A 22,095-nucleotide genomic window follows, 5' to 3' on the forward strand; every position below is an offset into this window, starting at 1 on the left:
GTTATATCACCTATGAAAGACTAAGGAAATCCTGAAAACATGAACTGCCGGGGGGACCTGAGGACCGCGCTTGAGAAACACTGGGATAAGATGTCTAGGGGCGGAGTATCCCTTTTAATGTGGCATCACATCATTTCCTTTTAGCTTTCTTGCCACTCTTAATAAAAAGTCTGCTTTTGTCCAAATCTAGAGAGTAATATAAAAGCAATAAATGTGTAGTGTATATATAATTGATATTTAGGAGGCCAAGGGAGTCTTTGGGAGCTTTAATGGGGTTTTTGGAGAGTGATACATTTTGGTTATATGCCTCATCTGTGCACTGAGAATAAAAAAGCTCACATTCTCACCTCCACCCCGCTGCTGCCGTCCGTCGTTATGTGGGCACTGCCACTTTAAAACCTTTGACATGTTGTTGTAAAGAGATGTTAAAAGTCTTGATCAGTCAGGGTCTAAGTGCTCAGACCTTGACCAATCTCTAAAAAAAAGTTCCTTCTTCCCTGCTCAGTGCTACATCAGACAAAATTACAGTGCAGATCTATGGTATTGTCTCATTTGGGCACAGAGAGCTCAGCTGTGTTCTTATACCACAAATTCTAGTTGTTTCTACTGCTGATACCTTTTTTCTGTGTTATAGGACTCTGAGTCTATGCGGGGAATCCTGGAAGAACCAGATCTAACTCTGATCAGCCTGAATGACAGCAGCATCGCATGTTCCGAGCCTCCTGCCACCCCGACTGCTGAGCACCACGACAGAAACACTTCCCAGGTAGTGTGCACTACCATTTTCTAATGATCTGAAGTCTTAAAGCGGTGTTCCAGCATTCAGAGCACCGAGTCGGAGGCTGTGATCGTGACGTAACGGCCATGTCCCTCGTTATGTAATGCCACACCCCCTCCATTCATGTCTATGGGAGGGCGCGTGTTGGCCGACACTCCCCCTCCCATAGACATGAATGGACTGGGCTTGGCGTAACATCACGAGGGGCGTGGCCGTGATGTCATGACCACTGTTGCAGAAACCCAGCATCTCTTCAGAACTCTTCAGAGTGCTGCGGGAGATCAAGGGGGCCCCAGCAGCGGGTTCCATGCGATCAGACATCTTATCCCCTATCCTTTGGATAAGAATGGATGTCTAGCAGCGGAGTACCCCTATAAGAGGTTTCAATGTGTAGCTCTAAACAGAGCTTAAAGGGATACTCTGGTGTAAATTTTTATTTATTTATTTATTTTTTTTAAATCAACTGGTACCAGAAAGTTAAACAGATTTATAAATTACTTCTATTAAAAAAATCTTTACCCTTCCAGTACGTTTTAGCAGCCGTATGCTACAGTTGAAATTCACATCTTTTTGAATTTATTTTTTGTCTAGTTTACAGTGCTCTCTGCTGACACCTCTGTCCGAATCAGGGACTTTCCAGAGCAGGAGAAAATCCTCTTTGCAAACCTATGCTGCTCTGGACAGTTCCTGACACAGACAGAGGTGTAAGCAGAGAGCAATCAGATTAGGGAGCACTTTTATTCCATCCGCACGGACAGACAAGGGGCACTCCGTCTAATATCCCATGTAAGAGAAACGCATGGGAATAATCCTGAAACCCTCCGATTTGTGGGTCTTGAAAAAATAGAACACAGAGGAGAAAAAGGAGATTTTTTTAACACTTACCGTAAAATCTCTTTCTCGAAGGATCCATTGGGGGACACAGACAGTGGGTGTATCTTGCTGTCTCTAGGAGGTGACACTATGGCAACAAAAACAGTTGGCTCCTCCCAGCAGGATATACCCGCCTTCAGGCTCTGAGCTAGTCAGTTTAAGTTCCAGAGCAATAGGAGGAGACCAATAGGTCAAAGACCCAAAAACTGTCCGAGAACCAGAAGAAAAAACATAACTGAACACACCCTCGGACAGAGAACTAAAGGAAAAAAAAACAAAAAGGGCTGTGTCCCCAATGGATCCTTCGAGAAAGAGATTTTACGGTAAGTGTTAAAAAATCTCCTTTTCTCGATCGCTCCATTGGGGGACACAGACAGTGGGACGTACCAAAGCCGACCCTTGGGTGGGCAGATAAGTAATCAGGCAGACGGCCGATCCACTGCCGCCTGCAGCACTTTACGCCCCAAAATAGCATCAGCCGATGCGAAGTATGAACCCGCTAAAACCTCGAGAGTGTACAAAGACGACCAGGAAGCCGCCTTGCAAATCTGCGAGACCGAGGCCCTATTCCGGAGAGCCCAGGATGCCCCCACAGAACGCGTGGAATGAGCCACAACCCTGAAAGGAGGAATCTTCCCCTTACAGCGATAGGCTTCCGAAATGGCGGACCGAATCCACCTAGAAATGGTGGCCTTGGAAGTAGGTTGTCCCTTGCGAAGACCTTCCGTGAGGACGAAAAACGGGTAGAGATAGGAGAAAAAGCCGGGATCTGTTGGCGCATGCCGTAATAATGTTCAGTATTCAGTGTGGGTATAATTCTTCTTTATTGCCAGATTTTACACGCGTTTCGAGGATGCAACCTCTTTCTCAATAAAACATAGGCTTCTGAGAAGCCTATGTTTTATTGAGAAAGAGGTTGCATCCTCGAAACGCGTCTAAAATCTGGCAATAAAGAAGAATTATATCCACACTGAATACTGAACATTATTACGGCATGCGCCAACAGATCCCGGCTTTTTCTCCTATCTCTACCCGATGTTCCAGATCAAAGAGGGACACTCCGCTCTGATTCCCGGGAGGCAGCTCCGTTAAAACACTGACCAGCTCTTCATGGTGATCGTGTCTGGCACACAACCCCACAAGGTGAGCGGACACCTATAGTGGAACATATCCACATTTACCTATACCTGATGTTATAAAACACACTACACTCAGAGGAAGCTCTGCTCTCTTCTTTTTCTACATCCAGCTTACGTAAGGACGAAAAAGGAATCACACTGACGAAACGAAGAAGTGTCGGAGATATAAGACCGAACAGCTCGAACAACGTCCAGCTTGAGTAGTAAGTGCTCCGTAGGATGCGAAGGAGCCGTACAAAAAGACCGGAGGACAATGTCCTCATTCAGATGAAAAGCCGAGACCACCTTAGGCAAAAAGGAAGGATCTGGCCGAAAAACGACCTTGTCCTGGTGGATCACCAGAAACGGAGAATGGCAGGAAAGAGCTGCCAATTCAGACACCCTCCGGATGAGGTGATAGCCTCAAGAAACGCCACTTTCCAAGAAAGGAGGCGGAGAGGGGCTCAAAGGGTGCACCCTGGAGAGCACTCAGAACCAAGTTCAAGTCCCAAGGGGAGAAGGTGACCGATAAGGAGCAGCGTGCGCCACTCCTTGCAGGGAAGTCCGGACATGAGAATTAGAAGCCAGGGGCCGCTGGAAAATAACAGTAAGGGCCGAAACCTGACCTTTAAGGGAACTGAGAGACAATCCCAGTTCCAGCCCCGACTGTAAAAAGGAGAGGAGACGGGGAACTGAGAAGTCCTAAGCTTCACACAAACGAAAATAAATTCTAGCGGAGGAGGGCTTACAAGCCTTGAGCATGGTGTGAATGACTTGTGAGGAGAACCCGCGGGCCCTCAAAACCGCGGTCTCAACCGCCACGCCGTCAAATGCAGCGACTGTAAATTAGGGCGGAAAAGAGGACCCTGACGCCCGGGCGAAGCGGAAGGCGCAGAAGGGCGTCGTCCAGGAGCCTGACTACGTCTGCATACCACGACCTTCGGGGCCAATCTGGAGCTACCAGAATGGCGGAAACGACCTCTGCCTTGAGCTTCCTCATCACTCTGGGAAGGAGCGGAAGAAGAGGGAACAGATAAGGCAGAGCGAAACCCCATCCAAGAAATCACTAGGGCGTCCACGGCCAAGGCCTGAGGGTCCCGGGACTTGGACACAAATGGAAGAATTTTCCGACTGTGCCGAAACGCGAAGAGGCCCACGTCCGGAAAGCCCCAGAGGTCGCAGAGCTGCATGAAGACCTCCGGATGGAGAGACCACTCGCCGGGGTCGGGTGAGGACCGACTGAGGAAGTCCGCTTCCCAGTTGAGCACTCCTGGAATGTAGATCGCCGAAATGACTGGAACCTTGCTTTCCGCCCAGATGAGAATCTTGGTCACCTCGGCCATGGCTGCCGAGCTGCGAGTGCCGCCTTGTCGTTTTATGTAGGCCACATCGGTGGCGTTGTCCGACTGGACACAGACAGGACGGGACTGAAGCCGGGACTCCCAAAGAAGACAAAGAAGAATCGCCCGTAATTCCAATATGTTTATCGGAGGAAGGGTCTCCTGGGGAGCCCAGAGACCCAGAACCGTCCAATTCCTGAACACACCGCCCTAGCCTGACAGGCTGGCACGCGTCGTAACCACCTGCCAATGAAGGGAAAGGAAAGACCGCCTCTGGAGAAGAAGGGGCGAGCGGAGCCACCAGAGCAGAGAGTGACAGACCCTGGGAGGGAGAGTAATCTGACGATCCAGGGACAGAGGCGACCTGTTCCATCGAGAAAGAATCGCCAGATGGAGAGGGTGGTAATGGAACTGAGGAAAGGGCATGGCCTCCATGGCTGCAACCATCCGACCCAGGACTCCCATACAAGTGCGGATGGAGACTGATGCCTGAGTCCGCAGGGAGCGGACCTCCTCCCGGAGCGCCAGACACTTATCCGGCGGAAGATAAATTCGGGCAGAGGCCGTGTCGAAGCGAAACCCCAGAAAGGTTAGAGACTGGGTAGGCCGGAGGACTGACTTGTCCCGATTGACCAGCCAGCTGAAACGAGTCAGTGTGGAGTGTGACGTCCAGATTCAGGGCTCTGGATGGAGCCTTGATGAGATGGTCGTCCAGATAGGGTATCACCGAGATGCCTCTCGACCCTAACAGGCCCAACATGGCGCAAGGACCTTCGTAAAGACCCGAGGAGCCGTGGCTAGGCCGAAGGGGAGAGCTACAAATTGAAAGTGCCCCTCCGGAACCGCAAAGCGGAGGTGCCGATGATGGCCCGGAAATATTGGCACATGGAGGTAGGCATCTTGATGTCCACTGAGGAGAGGAACTCCCCCTGTTCCAGGGACGCCACCACCGAGCGGAGAGATTCCATCCGGAAGTGGCGGATGAGAAGATGACGGTTGAGACGCTTGAGGTCTAGGATTGGCCGTACAGAACCGTCCTTCTTGGGGATCACAAAGAGATTTGAATAGAAACCCCAAAAACTTTCCTCTCGGGGGACGGGAACAATGACCCCCCCCCCCCCTGGAGAAGCAGGGACTGGAGAGCCGCACAAAATTGCTTCGCCAGGGGAGGAAACCGGGGGGCCCGGGATGGAAAAAAAAGCGATCCCTCTGAAGGGAGGCAAATTCGATTCGGTAACCGTTGGACACCACGTCCCTGACCCAAGAGTCCTGAATGTATGAGGTCCAAATGTCTCGGAAAACAAAAGACGACCTCCCACCCTGAAGGAAACCGCGGGTGGGGGCCTGACTTCATGCAGAAGTGGGTTTGCGGTTGCCCGATTTGGGCGCAAAACGGCCAGAGCGGTTGGAGTCCGACTTCCAGGACGGGCGTGCCTGAAACGAGGGAACCTTCTTGTCCCTCGAGAGCGCCTGCCCAAACTCCTTGTTGGAGCCAGAGGTCCGAAAGGACCTAAGCGAAAAACACTAGGACGAGCCTTTATTTCAGGTAACAAGGAACTCTTACCTCTCGCTGCCTTGGAGATAATCTCATCAAGGCGTTTGCCAAAAAGACGGCCACCCGTAAAGGGAAGCTCAGTGAGAGACCTTTTGGAAGCGGCATCCGCATTCCAAGCCTTAAGCCACATAGAGCGGCGGAGGGCTGCTAGATGACCCACAGCAAAGGCAGAACAACGGGCTGCCTGCATGGAAGCTGCACATAAAAAGTCCTCAGCCTTAGCGCAACGCAGAGCCAGAGCAGATAGATCCTCTGGGGAGGGATCCCGCTAAGATATCCTGATGGAGCTGTTGACACCACTCCGACAGGGCCTTGGACACCCATGTCGAAGCGAAGATGGGGAAAAAAAAAGAGAAGAGCCAGCTGCTTCAGTAGCAAACTTTGCTAAGAATTCTACCTTTTTGTCCGCGGAATCCTTGAAGGCAGCGGCATCTGCTAGAGGCAGTGTAGTCGCCTTTGATATCCGGGAGATTGGTGGGTCCACAGAGAGAGGGGAAGCCACCTTAGTGACGAAGTCCTTGTCAAATGGATAACGTTCCTAAGAATTCCCGGGAATCTCTTGTCCGGATGTTTCCATGCGGATTTCAGAATGTTGTCAAAGTCAGCGTGAGAGCTGAACCTTTGAGGTACTGGCTTAGTACGATGAAAGGATACTCCTGGATTGATATCCGAAGATCCTGGGTCCTCCAAGTGAAAGGTGTCTCTTATGGCTGTAACCAATGAGTTCACCATAGCAATTGAGTCCGAGCGGTCCTCTGGGTCCGATACCGGTTCGGAAGCCTCATCCACTAGTTCACCAGGGGAATGTGATTGGGTAGAGGCAGTCTTGGAGGGGGGCGATCCAGACCGGGGATGCGGCTCTGGCGTGGCAATGCGGCGACTCCGGGAACGTCTTCTAGAGGAGCGACGTTTGTGCCCAGATGATAGGTAGGGGCGGGACCCGCGAGGGAAACGCCCATGTCTATCCGAAGACTCAATGGAAGGGTCTATCGAGGCACCCCTAGCACGCTTGTGAGAACGTGAGGTACGAGGGGACGAAGAGCAGGCCCTCTCAGAGGTCCTGCGCCGGGATGACCCCTTCAAAGCGGATACCATTTCGCGGGAGGCCTCAGCCACCGAACGGAAGACAAGTCATACATACACTGGGTCAGGGAAGAAACCCAGGCTGGAGGAGCGGCTGAACCCACTGGACCGAAGGGGCATCAGGGGGCACCAGGGGGACTGGGGGAGCAGAGGAGCATGCAGAGCCACCGGGTCCAGCGGAACCAGGCATCTAGGTAGTACAGTGCTTGCAGGTATAGTAAGTCACTAAGTTCTCAGGCTCCTGTTTAGAGGGATTAACAGCCCTGGGTACGACATAAAGGGTTAAAAAGAAGGCAGGCACTTCTCACAAGATCTGTGTCCCCTATTAGTTGCAGTGAGGAGACATTGCTCCGTGCAGCAGCTAGACTAATAAGGCCAGCCAATAGGGAGGGAGGTAACTGACCCCTAAACGGTGAGAATGGCGCCCACGGTGCTGACTGGGCGCTGCTTCGCGCCTCTGAGAGCTCCCCCCCCCCGGTATTGGGCGGAGCTACACCGTCAGGGAAGAAGGGTCATGGCGCCCGCTCCTTGTCACAAGCGCCCATATAACTGTATATGCGCTCGGGGGAACGGAGCGGGTGGCCAGAGCGCCGTAGAAGTGCCCGGCTCATAACAGCGCTGTGGCTGCAGCCGCGTATAAGGCGCTCTGAAGGATATATATGCGCTCGGGGCCAGAGCGCCGGCAGCCTCTGCCGGTGAAATGAAGTACAACTGAGCCGGCGCTGAAGTGCCCGGCTCATAACAGCGCTGCGGCTGCAGCCGCATATAAGGCGCTGTGAGGAGAGAAGCCGGCGCTGAAAGCGCTCGAGCAGAAAAAGCGCCGCGGCTAACAGCCGCATATGGAGGCGCTCAGTAGTGTCCAAAAACACACACAATAAAGGAATCTTTGGAATAATATATGCCCCCTTAGTAAAACTGCTCCCCCAGCAAATGCAGCCCCTGTTAAAGTCCTAAAAACTAAGGTGGGCCAAGACAGGGGGTCTCCAGAGCTTGCGAGGCTGTACCTGTGGAAAAAGGTACTTACCTCAGTCAGAAGAACTTACCTAATGGAGTCTTCAGTGTAGTCTAAGCCCCTTAAGGACCGGGGTTTTTTCCGATTTTAGCATTTTCGTTTTTTGCTCCTTGCCTTTAAAAAAATCGTAACTCTTCAATTTTGCACCTAAAAATCCATATGATGGCTTATTTTTTGCACCACCAATTGTAATGACGTCAGTCATTTTGCCCAAAAATCTACGGTGAAACGAAAAAAAAAATCATTGTGCGACAAAATTGAAAAAAAACGCTGTTTTGTAACTTTTGGGGGCTTCCGTTTCTACGTAGTAAATTTTTTGGTAAAAATGACACCTTATCTTTATTCTGTAGGTTCATACGATTAAAATGATACCCTACATATATAGGTTTGATTTTGTCGGACTTCTGGAAAAAATCATAACTACATGCAGGAAAATTAATACGTTTAAAATTGTCATCTTCTGACCCCTATAACTTTTTATTTTTCCGTGTATGGGGCGGTATGAGGGCTAATTTTTTGCGCCGTGATCTTAAGTTTTTAGCGGTACCATTTTTGCATTGATAGGACTTATTGATCGCTTTTTATTCATTTTTAAATGATATAAAAAGTGACCAAAAATGCACTATTTTGGACTTTGGAATTTTTTTGCGCGCACGCCATTGACCGAGCGGTTTAATTAATGATATATGTTTATAATTCGGACATTTCCGCACGCGGTGATACCATATATGTTTATTTTTATTTACACTGTTTGTTTTTTTTTATTGGAAAAGGGGGGGTGATTCAAACTTTTAATAGGGGAGGGGTTAAATGATCTTCATTTTTTTTTCACTTTTTTTTTTTTGCAGTGTTATAGCTCCCATAGGGACCTATAACACTGCACACACTGATCTTTTACATTGATCAGTGGTTTCTCATAGGAAACCAGTGATCGATGATTCTGCCGCTTGACTGCTCATGCCTGGATCTCAGACACTGAGCAGTCATTCGGCGATCGGACAGCGAGGAGGCAGGTAGGGGCCCTCCCGCTGTCCTGTCAGCTGTTCGGGATGCCGCGATTAGCCGCGGCTATCCCGAACAGCCCGACTGAGCTAGCCGGCAACTTTCACTTTCACTTTTAGCCGCGCGGCTCACTATGACGCCGGGCCCGCCGTGATATGACGCGGGGTTACTGTGTAACCCCGCATTATATCAGGAGAGCAGGACCAAGGACGTACCGGTACGTCCTTGGTCCTTAAGGGGTTAAGCCAGCTTATGGTCCGTGCATCACACCTGGCTGCTATGCGCGAGCGAGGCGAGCAGAGACATAGGGGGACCCCGACCCATGAGGTACCACCCAGGCGCAGGCCGTTGGCGAGAGGGGGTTAACAGCGCATATACGAAATGTCTGTGCCCCCTTACTCGCAATGGGGAAACAGGGAACCACAGTCACTGAGTCCCCACCTGAAAACAGAAAAGAAAAGGAATTAAAAAACTAACCCGTCCCTAACTAGGAAAACAAAAAATCAGAAGACCTGGTCTGGAGCAACCCAGACCCTGTCCACCTCCTCAGACACTAAGCTTAAACTGACTAGCTCAGAGCCTGAAGGCGGGTGTATCCTGCTGGGAGGAGCCAACTGTTTTTGTTGCCATAGTGTCACCTCCTAGAGACAGCAAGATACACCCACTGTCTGTGTCCCCCAATGGAGCCGATGGAGAAATACAGAGAAAACACATCTCAAAAGGGAGTTGCATTGGATTTTGAGATCTAATGCAACGAGCCCTTTAGGGTTAAATGAAAAAGCAGACACCGCAGTATACCTGTGAAAGCCTCACCTCCCCTCAGATGTTGTGAATCACGTGTGTGGGTGGTCACTAATGGGTCTTACCTGTGTATAAAGTGCACTAATCCAGACAGTGGTATGGCCGGATGAAGCACTGATTGGTGCGAAACGGAGCTTGTCGCCTGTTGGTATCCCACCTGTGTATGTCCTCTCCCTAAGATTTTATGTGAGCATTACATGCAATAAAGAAGTCGGATGACGTGAGTTGCCGGTCTCTTTTTATCTTTGCTTGGATATGAAAACAGAAAAGAAAAGGGAGATAAAATTCTAAACGTTCCTTAACTTGAAAAAATAAAAAATGTGTGACCTGGTCTGGGGAGAACCCAGACCAGCGTCTACCTCCTTAAGACACTAAGCTAAAACTGATTAGCTCAGATGCCTGTAGGCGAGTATATCCTCCTGGGAGGAGCCGACTTTTCTGTTGCCATAAGTGTCAAGCCTCCTAGAGACAGCAGCATATTTACCCCATGGTCTGTGTCCAATGGTCTGTGTCCCCCAATGGAGCCGATAGAGAAAACATTTTGCTCAGAAAAGGAAAAAGAACATAGAAAGCCATATAAAATGTGTATCGCCATAATCGTACTGACCCACAGAATAAATATAACATCACTTTTACCGCACAGTGTACACCATAAAAAAAAGCCAGAATTTTTCCAGTTTTTCACAATATCTTTAAGTTTTTCACAAAAAATGCTGCATGTGTCAACAAAAATGCACCACTTATATAAAGTACAATATGTCACGAAAAAACATTCTCAGAATCGCTCTGCTCAGAAAGTTATTACCATTTAAAGAGATACATGTCAAATAAAAAAAATAAAAAAACTATAGTGACCCGGAATGTAAGGGGGATCGCGGGTGTCTAAGACACCCGCGATCCCCCTGTAGCGATAGGAGTGAGGTGCCACCCCTTCTATCCCTGCTATTGGTGGTGTAGACGCGACCACCAATAGCAGATCGGGGGGGGGGGGTTTACTTCCGTTTTCCCCATCCTGCCCTCCCACAATAGGCGGGGCAGGACGGGGAAACGACGGGGACCGGCGCCGAAGATCCACTTACCGATTCGGGCGGTCGACGGAGGCTGCGGGCGACGGAGATCGGCGGGCGGCGATGACGTGCGGCTGGATCCGACGGAAGCCGGTGAGTTGCCTAGCAACATCTGGAGGGTACAGTTTAGACCATTATACAGTGGTCTCTAACTGTAGCCCTCCAGATGTTGCAAAACTACAACTCCCAGCATGCCCAGACAGCTGTTTGGGCATGCTGGAATATGTAGTTTTGCAACAGCTGGAGGGCTACAGTTTGAGACCACTATATAGTGGTCCCTAAACTGTAGCCCTCCAGATCTTGCAAAACTACAACTCTTAGCATGCCCAAACAACTGTTTGCTGTCAGGGCATGCTGGGAATTGTAGTTTTGCAACAGCTGGAGGACCACAGTTTGGAGATCACTTTGCAGTGTTCTCTAAAACTGTAGCCCTCCAGATGTTGCAAAACTGCAAATCCCAGCATGTCCAAACAGCAATCAGCTGTCTCTGCATGCTGGGAGTTGTAGTTGCGTACCTCCAGCTATTGCATAACTACATCTCCCAGCATGCCCTTCGGCGATCAGTACATGCTGGGAGTTGTAGTTTTGCAACAGCTGGAGGCACACTGGTTAGAAAATGCTGAGTTAGGTAACAGAACCTAACTGAAGGTTTTGCAACAGCTGGAGGCACACTGGTTGGAAAACCTTCAGTTAGGTTCTGTTACCTAACTCAGCATTTTCTAACCAGTGTGCCTCCAGCTGTTGCAAAACTACAACTCCCAGCATGTACTGACAGACCGTGCATGCTGGGAGTTGTACTTTTGCAACAGCTGGAGGCACACTGGTTGGAAAAGTACAACTCCCAGCATGCACGGTCTGTCAGTACATGCTGGGAGTTGTAGTTTTGAAACAGCTGGAGGTTTGCCCCCCCCCCCCCCCCCATGTGAACGTACAGGGTACATTCACACGGGCAGGCTTACAGGAAGTTTCCTGCTTCAAGTTTGGGCTGCGGCAAATTTTTCGCCGCAGCTCAAACTCCTAGTGGGAAACTCACCATAGCACGCCAGTGTGAACGTACCCTAAAAACACTACACTAACACATAATAAAGAGTAAAACATTACATATACACCCCCTTACACTGTCCCCCCCAATAAAAATGAGAACCGTATTGTATGGCAGTGTTTCCAAAACGGAGCCTCCAGCTGTTGCAAAACAACAACTCCCAGCATTTCCGGACAGCCACTAACTGTCCAGGCATGCTGGGAATTTAGCAACAGCTGGAGGCACCCTGTTTGGGAATCACTGGCGTAGAATACCCCTATGTCCACCCCTATGCGATCCCTAATTTAGTCCTCAAATGCGCATGGCACTCTCTCACTTCAGAGCCCTGTCGTATTTCAAGGAAACAGTTTAGGGCCACATATGGGGTATCTCCGAACTCGGGAGAAATTGCACTACAAATATTGGTGGGGATTTTTCTCCTTTTACCCCTTATGAAAAGGAAAAGTTGGGGGCTACACCAGCCTGTTAGTGTAATTTTATTTTTTATTTTTTTTACACTAACATGCTGGTGTTGCCCTATACTTTTTCTTTTCACAAGAGGTAAAAGGAAAAAAAGACCCCCAAAATTTGTAACGCAATTTCTCCTGAGTACGGAGATACCCCATATGTGGGCGTAAAATGCTCTGTGGGCGCATAACAAGGCTCAGGAGTGAGAGCGCACAATGTACATTTGAGGCAACATGCCCCCCAAAAACCATTTCAGAAAAACGTACTCTCCAAAATCCCCTTGTCGCTCCTTCGTTTCTGAGCCCTCTACTGTGCCTGCCGAACAATTTACATAGACATATGAGGTATGTGCTTACTCGAGAGAAATTGGGCTACAAATATAAGTATACATTTGCTCCTTTTACCCCTTGTAAAAATAAAAAAATTGGGTCTACAAGAACATGCGAGTGTAAAAAATGAAGATTGTGAATTTTCTCCTTCACTTTGCTGCTATTCCTGTGAAACACCTAAAGGGTTAAAACGCTGACTGAATGTCATTTTGAATACTTTGGGGGTGCAGTTTTTATAATGGGGTCATTTATGGGGTATTTCTAATATGAAGACCCTTCAAATCCACTTCAAACCTGAACTGGTCCCTGAAAAATTGTGAGTTTGAAAATTTTTTTAAAAATTGGAAAATTGCTGCTGAACTTTGAAGCCCTCTGGTGTCTTCCAAAAGTAAAAACTCATCAATTTTATGATTCAAACATAAAGTAGACATATTGTATATGTGAACCAAAATTTTTTTTATTTGGAATATCCATTTTCCTTACAAGCAGAGAGCTTCAAAGTTTGATAATTTTGCATTTTTCAAATTTTTCATCAAATTTTGGGATTTTTCACCAAGAAATGATGCAAGTTACCATAAAATTTTACCACTATGTTAAAGTAGAATATGTCACGAAAAAACAATCTCGGAATCAGAATGATAACTAAAAGCATTCCAGAGTTATTAATGTTTAAAGTGACAGTGGTCAGATGTTCAAAAAATGGCGGGGTCCTACAGTGAAAATTGGCTGGGTCCTTAAAGGGTTAATTTTACTTTCCATTATAAAACACTTACCCAACTTACTAGCTCGATGTACCAATGTATGATAAAATGTCTGATATGTCACCCTCCCTTCCTCTGTTGACAGAGCTCTTTTCACCCACTTCATCCAGAGGTGGATGCTTCCAGCCTTCATGGACCTGACCAGTCTTCAGTAGGATCGACTTTATCCCAGCACTTTGCAGGTAACACACCTTGGGGGTTGTACAGTGTATAGATTAGTGTTTCTGTAAACTATAAACTGCTCACTACAGGGTCCAGCAGACGACCAAAGCTCCCAGCCAGTGCAAAAACAAAGTAAATCTCATAGTATATAAACCAAGAGGTGGGGAGTGAATGTATTAAAATGTAGCTTTTACTAATATGCGTAAAATATTTTCTACATCAAAAATGCAGTGCCAGACAAACATAACACCAACTGATCTCAGGATGTGGATGGATCCATGGACCGACTGTCTCCCATCCAGAGCACGAGATCTATAAGAACGTATTAAACAATGTCACACAGTAAGTGTGACTGGCGACTTATTAGCAACAGCACAAAATCTCTCTAAACCGTAAGGTATCAATTATTCAGCAAGATTTCTTTAGCAGTTATTCAGCAAGATTTCTCGACGCGTTTCTGCCGAGATGCATCGGCGTCGTCAGGGGAAATCTCTGTAAATTATTTACTTATTTATAGATATATGAGATATTTGATAGCTGATTATGCAAATGAAATAATAAAAATCTCCCAATCGGCCAGAACAAGTCAGATGCTTATGATAGCAAGCATACTAGTATGTAGACCAAATTGCTGTGGGAAAGGAACCGCAGGGCTTCAGGTACCTAAAAAGAAGAAAGGCAAAATATAGAATAGGGAGTACCTAAACTTGGGCGATACTCACCATCTCCCCCATAGCCTTTTACTCACATACAGACAATGCTGTCAAGGTGCACCTGCAAAAAAACACAAGAGGAAAAGATGCCGTTCACTCCGTGTCCTGTAAAGAAAACCATAGAAGCCACTTGTGCCTCCTATGCTGGTTATGACACTTAACAGCGAACCCGGTCACTAAATAGTTAAGTGTCATAACCAGCATAGGAGGCACAAGTGGCTTCTATGGTTTTCTTTACAGGACACGGAATGAACAGCATCTTTTCCTCTTGTGTTTTTTTGCAGGTGCACCTTGACAGCATTGTCTGTATGTGAGTAAAAGGCTATGGGGGAGATGGTGGTTATCGCCCAAGTTTAGGTACTCCCTATTCTATATTTGGTCTACATACTAGTATGCTTGCTATCATAAGCATCGGACTTGTTCTGGCTGATTGGGAGATTTTTATAATTTCATTGGCATAATCAGCTATCAAATATCTCATATATCTATAAATAAGTAAATCATTTATGGAAATTTCCCCTGAGGACGCCGATGCATCTCGGCAGAAACGCGTCGAGAAATCTTGCTGAATAACTGCTAGAGAAATCTTGCTGAATAATTGATACCTTACGGTTTAGAGAGATTTTGTGCTGTTGCTCATAAGTCGCCAGTCACACTTACTGTGTGACATTGTTTAATACGTTCTTATAGATCTCGTGCTCTGGATGGGAGACAGTCGGTCCCTGGATCAATCGACATCCTGAGATCAATTGGTGTTTTGCATTTTTGATGTAGAAAATATTTTACGCATATTAGTAAAAGCTATGTTTTAATACATTCACTCCCCACCTCTTGGTTTATATACTATGAGATTTACTTTAGATTAGTGTTTCCCAACCAGGGTGCCTCCAGCTGTTGCAAAACTACAACTCCCAGCATTCCCGGACAGCCAAAGGCTGTCCGGGCATGCTGGGAGTTGTAGTTTTGCAACAGCTGGAGGCACCCTGGTTGGGAAGGACTGGTTTAGATGATCAGAGTTGTTAGAAATATATAGGTCTGCACGGTCAATTTTAAAGGGATATTTCCATGACCTTATCACATATACCAGCCCTTTGCAGTGTTATGGGATAACATTAATAGATCAGTGGGGGTCTGACCTTTGACATTCCTGCCAATTCAGAGAGAGAAATGGCAGAAAGGTTTCACTTGCTTGGACGAGTTTCTGGCCACCCACTTAGGTGGTGTCATAGTTTCCTATATAGTGGGTTGATGTAAAGGATCTTTGGAGGAATCTTGGTGCTAAACTTAAAGGGGTTATCCAGGAAAAAAAACTAATATATAATATATTCTATCTCTCTATCTCTATATCTCTATCTCTCTATCTATCTCTCTATCTATCTCTATCTACTCTCTACTCTCATTGATATAAAAAAAAACATATACATTTTTTCCTGCAATACCCCTTTAAAACTGCAGCCCCTTTAATGTGAGTGTAGATAGGAGATCACAGCATTTAGGACCCAGTGTAACTTGTCTTATATTTTTGTGTGTTTCTTCAGAAATGAGTCTTGAATTCACATCTACTCCGGGAAGTCTGCAAGACGCCTTCCTGAGAAAGAAAAAACATTTCATTGACAATTCTGCAAAAAGAGTCCAAGGAATAAAAAATAAAGACAGAGTGCCAAAGAAAGGGTCATGTGATCTATCAGATGTCCTTGCTAACCAGGATGACCAGCAGTCCAGTTCTGGTGAGTTCTTAGTTTGGCTTCTTAACAGCGACCGTGCAATTCTACTAGGGTTATACAGAGTGTATTTACCATACTGTCTGGTTTAAAAAGCCAAAACTGAAACCATTTTAACCTCTTGAGGACAAGGGGAGTACATTTCTGTCCATTGACTGCTCCTGTTATATGAAACCACTCAGGAGCTGAGCGCGCTTCATACCCAGTGGGTCCCAGTTATCAGCAACCAGTTGCTGCGTCTTATATGGCGAATACACCCCTATCGCGGCGGTCCCTGTGGCCATCAATGGCCGGGACCCGCGGCTAATACAGGACATCACCGATCGGGGTGATGCCCTGTATTAACCCTTCAGACGCGGCGATCAAAGCTGACCGCTGCGTCTGAAGCCAAAGTGGCAGTAACCCGGCTGCTCAGTCGGGCTGTTCGGGACCGCCGCGGTGAAATCGCGGCGTCCCGAACAGCTTACAGGACACCGGGAGGGACCTTACCTGCCTCCTCGGTGTCTGCTCCGTGCCGGGATCCCCTGCATGGCGGCGCTCTCCTTCGACGTCATCACGTCGTCGCGCACATCGTCCCGTCATCCAATAGGAGCGGCGCGCGTAGCGACGTGATGACGGCGAAGGAGAGCGTGGATCCCGGGGAATAGGACGTCCGGAGCGTTGGGGACACCCCGGGGACGCGGCAACAGCGATGGAGCGACATCCAGGGCAGCGGTGACGGGTCCGGAGCGGCGGGGACACGTGAGTATTACCTCCTACCAGTGGTCTTCAACCTGCGGACCTCCAGATGTTGCAAAACTACAACTCCCAGCATGCCCGGACAGCCAACGGCTGTTCGGGCATGCTGGGAGTTGTAGTTTTGCAACATCTGGAGGTCCGCAGGTTGAAGATTACTGTTGGGTGCAGAATCTTTTTTTTATAGATTTTGCACCTTTAAAATTGGGTGCGTCTTATATGCCGGTGCGTCCTATAGGGCAAAAAATACGATATTTAATGAAAAAAAAAAGATTCACATGGGTTAGGCTCCCCTCTAGTGGCCAAAAATAGCTATTACTCTGCATGGCTTTTCTTTGGTATTTCTAACAGATCCTCTGCCTTTTGGCTGTTCTCGAGTGAAGTTTAGTATTTGTTGTCAGGTTAACTCCTAAAGTACTTGCTTTGGCAGCACATATACCAAAAAATACAAAATAAGTAAATAAATATATCTATCTATCTTGGAACGCTACAGAGTAGATTATCTGGCCCTTGCGCTAGGATGATACAAGTTTGCGAAGCGTTCCAAATGAATATGCCCCCTATCTGGGGACCATATATTAAATAGATTTTTGAGGACGGGGGCTGATTTCGAAGCTTGCTTCCATCACCCTATGCATTGTCCGCTATCTCAGTATCTTCGGGTGCAGTGCTCTAATTCACCTCGGCTCATAGCTTGAGCATGAGTGGCTTGCTGTAGGGGGTCGTATCTGTCAGAAGTGTGGCTACACCTGACCGTCCCCTTCCAACGTTTGAAGTGCTCGGCCCTGGGTCCGGGTGTTTGTGGCACCAATTTGCATTCATAGCCTGGAGTCCGCACTATGTGCTTTCCAGCCCCTTGTTTCCTGAGCAACTGCTTAGAGTCTTGGTCCGTTTTCCGCAGCAACCTGTTGGTCTGCTTCACAGGGGTTATGTTTTTTAAATTTTTTTTATTTTTTTACACATGCACAGACTTAGGGATGATGATCAGCATGGCTCGCCACACTGCCCTTATCGTCCCTTGGGGAATACCAAGTAACCTGGTGGCAGCCTGACAGTTTCCTTCTCCATCGGTCGCCTTTACACTCAATCACCCCACTACCTGTGCGAGGTGGCTGGATGGGTGGGTGGTGGCCCTGTGTATACATGGGCACATGTCAGTGATAGCATGTGCCACCTCCATATGTGGAGTGTCTGTGGCCTTCCATGTGTGGAATGCCCCTCCCTTCTGTAGGGGCAGGTTTGCGACGTACCTGCACTAAACTACAGACATTTAGTTCATACTTCACTTTCTCCCTTCCATGCAGCGTGTATTTGAGGTCTTCCATGCGGTCATTGTTCACCCCCCGGCATAAGGGCACGTGTTGTAGTTTGGCCACTATTTTTCATGTGGTCATAGTATTTCTCCTCTAGGGGGAGGTATTGTTAGCCTATATGACCCCTGCTATGGCTGGTGCAGCCATCTCATTATTGATTGCCGGAGGCGCGGAGGGCTGTCTGCTGTCGAGCTTTCAGCCCTTCCGCTTCCCCTTCCTAGAGGGAGTTATGCAGATCTTGTTGCAGCCGCCATCCTTTGGCCTCCTATTATCAGATGGTTTGTGGCTTTGGTTTCTATTCTTCTTCTCCCTGCCATCGGCCTTTGCCTTCGGCGGAGTTCTGCAGGATTTGGCGTAGTTACAGCTGTTTTTATTTTATTTTTTTATAATAAGCCATGATTTCTATGAGGAGATAACATTTTCTTATGAAGTACATTAGAAAGGTTAATGTTTTGCCAAGATGTACAACATATAAAAAGTTTGTCCATGTCTCTGAAGAAGTCACTGTGTATAAGTTGCCGTGTTTATAATTTGTGCTCAGAACAACACTTTGGCTTAGTAAAGAGCGACAAAATGGCACCATGAGGTTAGGACAGAGGAGACTATTAGATGTATGGTGAGTGTACACTCCAGGGATGAGCTCCAGCGGCACGAGAGCGCTGTGTGATGAGACGTGGATAATGAAAACTACCGCAGTTACTTTATGGCTTCTACACCCACATCTCTTCACTTTAGTGATTTGGAGACGTGCTGCCGGGCTTATTATATGTATATATACATTATAGTCTATGGACATATCAGCCAGGACTGAAAAATGTCTTCTTCTTTTTCTTAGAACTGTCCCAGTGTGATGGAACGCAGCTGAAGAAAGTGCTTGAGGTCCGAGTCAGCACCCCAGAAGATCGCAAACTGTCTGAGGTAGAGATGCACCAGCGCACTTTACGGTACGTTCTGTAAGTAGTACTAGGTTAGTAAGGGAATGGTAACACCCCTTTGTCAATTTATTCATACACTTCTAGGAGGAATCACTGAACTCTGAATTTTTGCCATTTCTCTAGAACAGTGTTTCCCTAACCAGTGTGCCTCCAGCTGTTGCCAAACTACAACTCCCAGCAGGCCCGGACAGCCAAAGGCTGTCCGGGCCTGCTGGGAGTTGTAGTTTTGCACACACTGGTTGGGAAGCGCTGCTCTAGAACATTCTCTAGAATGGATCGGCATTTTATGGGGAATACAAATAGTCTCTCCCGACAAGTCAACTATCTGTTTTGGGTAAGAAATTAGAGATTGATTGTTCTGACTCTTGGCAGCGGTGAGAAGCAGCAGAAAAGGAAGAAAAATAGCAGGGATGACCTATACAGCGCCACAGTCCACATACTGGTTAAAATAGTTATCCAGTAATAGAAAACAGAGCTAATTTCTTTTTTTAAAATACAGCACCTCGCCTGTAATCAGGTTGTGTGTGGTATTACAACTTTGCTTAAAGGACATCTGCGGCAAAATACAACTTATCCCCTATCCACAGGATAAGTGTCTGATCGCGGAGGGTCTGACCGCTGGGACCCCCCCGATCTCTTGCATGGGCCATGGCCCTGCCGTGAATGCAGGAGGCGTGTCAGTCGCAGCGTGATGTCACCGCCGACTCTCCTCCTCCATGTAGTTCTGTGGGAGAGGCGGGGAGGCAGTGTTCGTGCTTCCCCGCCTCTCCCATAGAACTGTATGGGGAGGGGGCATACCGTCGACCCCAGAGAGGTCGACGCTACATGATTAGCCGCTCACATAGAGCGGCAATGCGGGGGAGATGGCGCTGGGACCCCCCCCACGATCAGACACCTATCCCCCTATCCTGTGGCTAGAGCATAAGTTGTAATTTGCTGCAGATGTCCTTTAACGCACTTCAATGGAACTGAGCTGCAATACCACACACAACCTGAGGACATATGTGGTGCTGTATTTTGAAGCAATCGGCTCTCTGCTTCTAATCCTGGATAACACTTTTTAGGGTCTATTCACACGTGAAGTATCCTGCGAAGATAGGATGCACAGGATTTGAAGCTGCAGATTTCAATGTAAACCAAATGACTGAACACAGCTTTAAATCTGTGCGGGATACTGTACATGTAGTATAGAAAATGCATCCTTTAGGGTCTATTTACATGTGAGTTAATTCTGTGTGTTCTTTTGCTTCCCTTTAGGTTATATAATCAGCTGGATGAAGTTAAAATGCGGAGAGAAGAGAAGATGAGGCAGGAAAGCTACACAAAGAACCGTGAGAAGGCCAAAGAGTTTAAGAAGGTGAGGGCTTTATTAGGGTTTGCACATTTGTAAGTTATATACTGTATGGGGGAGATTTATTAAAACCTGTTCAGAGGAAAAGTTGCCCAGTTGCCCATAGCAACCAATCAGATCGCTTCTTTCATTTTGCAGAGGCCTTGTTAAAAAAATGAAAGAAGCGATCTGATTGGTTGCTATGGGCAACTCAGCAACTTTTCCTCTGGACAGGTTTTGATAAATCTCCCCCTATGTCCTTAATGGCAACTTACTGCACTAGTGGATATTGCACCCCCTATGGTGACATTAAAGGGGTACTCCCGTGGAAAACTTTATATTTTTTTTAATCAACTGGTGCCATAAAGTTAAACAGATTTGTAAATTACTTCTATTAAAAAATCTTAATCCTTCCAGTACTTTTTAGGGGCTGTATACTACAGAGGAAATGCTTATCTTTTTAGATTTTGCTGATGTCATAACCACAGTGTTCTCTGCTGTCCATGTCAGGAACTGTCCAGAGCAGGAGCAATTCCCCATAGCAAACCTCTTCTCTGGACTGTTCCTGACACGGACAGAGGTGGCAGCAGAGAGCACTGTTGTCAGACTGGAAAGAACTACACAACTTTCTCTGGAGCATACAAAATCAGGAAATGCATTCTGGAGTGCTGAGGGGTGCTTGTGTGCAGCCTTAGCCAATCATAGCTCATCTCACACTGAACTGCTCTGGGCTGTGTATAGCGCAGTGAGGGAAGAAGTTTTCCCCTGTATGGCTTCAGATGATGTCATGCCTGCTGGGGAACGCCCCTTCCCAGTCTGTGAACCTGGGGCTGAGTAGAAAATACAGAGCAAAATCAAGGTAGAAAACTAAAAAATAATAAAAATAAAGGCAGGGGGGTTTATTATGATGGGGGCAGTGAACTGGGAGATTATAAAATGTAACAAGATCATGAGAAATACTCTTTAAATGGTCACTGTCAGATACAAAAACTATTGATATGTTGTAAAGCATGTATAACCAATAGGTTTTGCAATTGCTTTCATTAGAACATTTTCAGTATTTCATACAGAAAAAGCCAGTCACACAACTGCCACCCCTGCCTGCTGGGACACATACTAGTCCTGCTGTGTCCATGCATCATCACCTATGTCACGGACACACTTCCTTGATTGACAGCTGTGAGTGCAGGGCTCAGAGCAGGAGGAAAAATCCTCCCACTGTCAGCTTGTGTCCCGTTATTGTCAGTGAGGACAAGCTGGGAGTTGTAGTTTTGCTAATGCTAGGGGAGATATGAGCAGACAGCATACTGAGGGAGGGGGCGGAGACCTGCACAGTGAGGCCACGCCCCCTCCCTTTGAGAGGAATTCGGACTAGTGAGCTAAATTAAAAGTGTAATAAAAAAATAAATAAAGGAGCTAGACACATAAAAATGTACATGGTCGGGATTAGGTACTGAGTGATATATTTAAAAAAATAAGGGGTTAAATGATGGGCTTTACATGATGTGCAGCTCAGTCAGTCACTAGTTGCATGGGAGCTAGAGACCTGTTCTTAAACCACCAGATTAATTTGGGTATTTTCTTTTCTTTCAGAGAACATTGGAAAAGTTGAGAGGGAAAAAATAGGTTTTTGGAAAGAACAATGAAGACAGATAAAAAGAACAAAAAAGAAATCTGATGTCTCGGCCACTGAAGCCACATAAAAAAGGGCATCTGTCCGCATGCAAGTGCACCTTATAATAATGTATAATGATGGATGGATTAGGGGGATAAGTTACGTGGAGCGGAGGAAGGCGTTTTACTGATTTTATGAAACCCAGCGACAGACAGGGATGCGGAGCGGTGAAAACACCCGATCAGGCTACATTGTAGTTTCTAATACTGGAATAAAACTCTTCCATTACTATTGGAAACTGAGGTGACGAAGTCTCAAACGGCAACGCAACCTGATCGTGTGTTTTCAGCCTTATGATTGTGT

General features: G+C 47.1%; 1 protein-coding gene across 6 annotated transcripts in view; it reads left to right on the forward strand.

Moving 5' to 3' along the window:
- CEP295 (centrosomal protein 295) overlaps nucleotides 1–21,744 on the forward strand; it is a 121,495-nt gene extending 99,751 nt beyond the window's left edge. For all 6 annotated transcript variants that reach the window (XM_056561458.1, XM_056561456.1, XM_056561457.1 and 3 more), the window contains 6 exons: nucleotides 635–766; nucleotides 13,294–13,390; nucleotides 15,622–15,810; nucleotides 18,688–18,796; nucleotides 20,045–20,144; nucleotides 21,711–21,744. In XM_056561458.1, coding sequence (XP_056417433.1) covers nucleotides 635–766; nucleotides 13,294–13,390; nucleotides 15,622–15,810; nucleotides 18,688–18,796; nucleotides 20,045–20,144; nucleotides 21,711–21,743 — 660 coding nt within the window. In that variant the 3' untranslated portion in view covers nucleotide 21,744. The remainder of the gene's footprint in view (nucleotides 1–634; nucleotides 767–13,293; nucleotides 13,391–15,621; nucleotides 15,811–18,687; nucleotides 18,797–20,044; nucleotides 20,145–21,710) is intronic.
- The last annotated feature ends 351 nt before the right edge of the window (nucleotides 21,745–22,095 follow it).

The sequence above is a fragment of the Hyla sarda genome, chromosome 2 (assembly GCF_029499605.1).
Source record: "Hyla sarda isolate aHylSar1 chromosome 2, aHylSar1.hap1, whole genome shotgun sequence".
Classification (NCBI taxonomy): Eukaryota; Metazoa; Chordata; class Amphibia; order Anura; family Hylidae; genus Hyla; species Hyla sarda.